General features: G+C 49.6%; 1 protein-coding gene across 1 annotated transcript; it reads right to left on the bottom strand.

Annotated features, from left to right (window-relative positions):
• Positions 1-22: 22 nt before the first annotated feature.
• On the bottom strand, positions 23-1727 carry LOC111664264 (axin-2-like; the record flags this gene model as incomplete). The annotated part of the gene is made up of 3 exons (XM_023418795.2): positions 23-442; positions 1194-1352; positions 1512-1727. Coding segments are annotated over 3 exons (610 nt in total), but the record flags the coding sequence as incomplete, so codon positions are not given.
• Between the last annotated feature and the right edge of the window lie 53 nt (positions 1728-1780).

Raw genomic sequence — 1780 nt, 5'->3', positions numbered from 1 at the left:
AATAAGTGCAATATAAAGCTAGCCCTTTCTAAACTTTCAGCTTTAGACTGTGACCTGTACGCAGGCTCTAAGTCAGTCTGGGTTGCTACTTCTAAAGCCAACACTCAACTTCAATAAATTCAATTCTCACGGCCAATGAGCTGATATCATTTTACTGCCGGCAATCACAATATCCCTGAAGGACAGATAGGAAAAGTTCACATGGCGTCACTGAAATCGCTTTTGTAAAACTTTAAATCGATACCACTTAGGATTCAAATTTCCCTCTACACACCTGTAGTTGCCCTTCTTGCGGAGCTGCTCCTTGAAGTGGCCCAGGGTGAGACTGTGGCTCTTCATGGTCCTCCGGTAGGGGATCTCCTCACCACAGAAGAAATACGTCACCACCGTCTCTCCGCTGCACACCCCATGGCTTCCTAAACCCTTCTTACACTCTTTCATCCTGAAAGTAGACAAAGAGAGACAGAGAGGGCATGTAAGAAGGAGTGGACACCCTCATGACACTTAACAAGATAATGATAAAAAGAGAAATCAGAAACAGAAGACAGTGCTAGACTAGAAGCACAGTAACAGCAGCCTGACTGAAGAATAACACTAGTGAGTGAGTGACCCAGTGCCATCAGCAAGTGTGTGCTTGTGTGTTGTGTGCGCATGGAGAAGGGGCACAGTATTAACAATTCCCCTTCAGCTATGTCCAAGGCTTTGTAGGCCCACTTCAGAGAAGCTCTCTTTGCTAGGCTCTGCTCGCCCCAGCTGACTGCCAGCTCACTGAAGGACAGCCAATAAAAATGATACATATATATGAAAGGGATGTCTCAGTCAGGTGGTGCAGTGACTACACACTCCCCACACACAGCACAAATACACAAGATTCATGCAAACACTGAAGCAGAGCCAAGCTGGTGTGTACAAAGCTTAAAATAAGCTTTGCAAGGGAGGGAGGGAGGGAAGGAGGGAGGGGTCACCTTCTCTTTTGAGTGACTGTGTGTGGGCGTGTACACGTTACATGTGGGTTTGCACATGACTATTCGTCTGTCTCCCTACATATGCAGTGAGCAGTGCAGGTGACAAGAAGGAAGAGTTAAAAGGGTAGAAGTATACTGCAAGGTGGAGGCTATGGCTGAGAGGAGGAGGAAGAAGAGGAGCAGAGAGGAGGAGAGGAGAGGGAGGGCAGGACGCTAGAGGCATCGTACTCTTCTGAGTGGAGACCGGGGCTGGTCGTGAGGAGGCCAGCGGGGCTGGTCGTGAGGAGGCCAGCAGGGCTGGGATTGGCTAGAGACAGAGGGACGGACCCCCCACCCTGGACAGGCACTAGGTGGCTCTTCTCTCGCTGGAGACTGGACATCGCATGCCTGGGTAGAGATGCAACAGAGACTTTAATGCTATGATCAATAATAATAATAACTGATAGTTCCTTTAGTGACAATGCAAGACATCAAATCTGAGATGGCTAGAAATCATAAGTAAGCAAGATGTCAGACCACAGCCAAAAGCAACTACTCCCTATGTACCTTTGCTTGGTGGTCTTGGTGGAGACCTCCTCCAGTCTACGGCAGGCCTCCTCCAGCTGGGCCAAAGTGTTGGGAGGGGGCAGGGGAGGCATGGCAGGGTCTTGGATGAATGGTTGGGCTGGCTGGTGGCTACGTAGGTGGCCACAGCTTCCTCCACCACCCCATGTGTGCGTCTGGGTGGAGGAGCCTCCAAAAGATTTCTTGGTGCTCTGCGTACTGCAAGGGGGCAAAAGGATGTATGCATCAACAAAATGCAACAGTGAGATATA

This window comes from Seriola lalandi, unplaced genomic scaffold, assembly GCF_002814215.2.
Source record: "Seriola lalandi dorsalis isolate HSWRI2012SDOR001 ecotype SW California unplaced genomic scaffold, Sedor1 jcf7180002001436, whole genome shotgun sequence".
NCBI lineage: Eukaryota > Metazoa > Chordata > Actinopteri > Carangiformes > Carangidae > Seriola > Seriola lalandi.
Note: the sequence above shows the minus strand (reverse complement) of the source record. Positions and strands in the feature narration are given on the sequence as shown.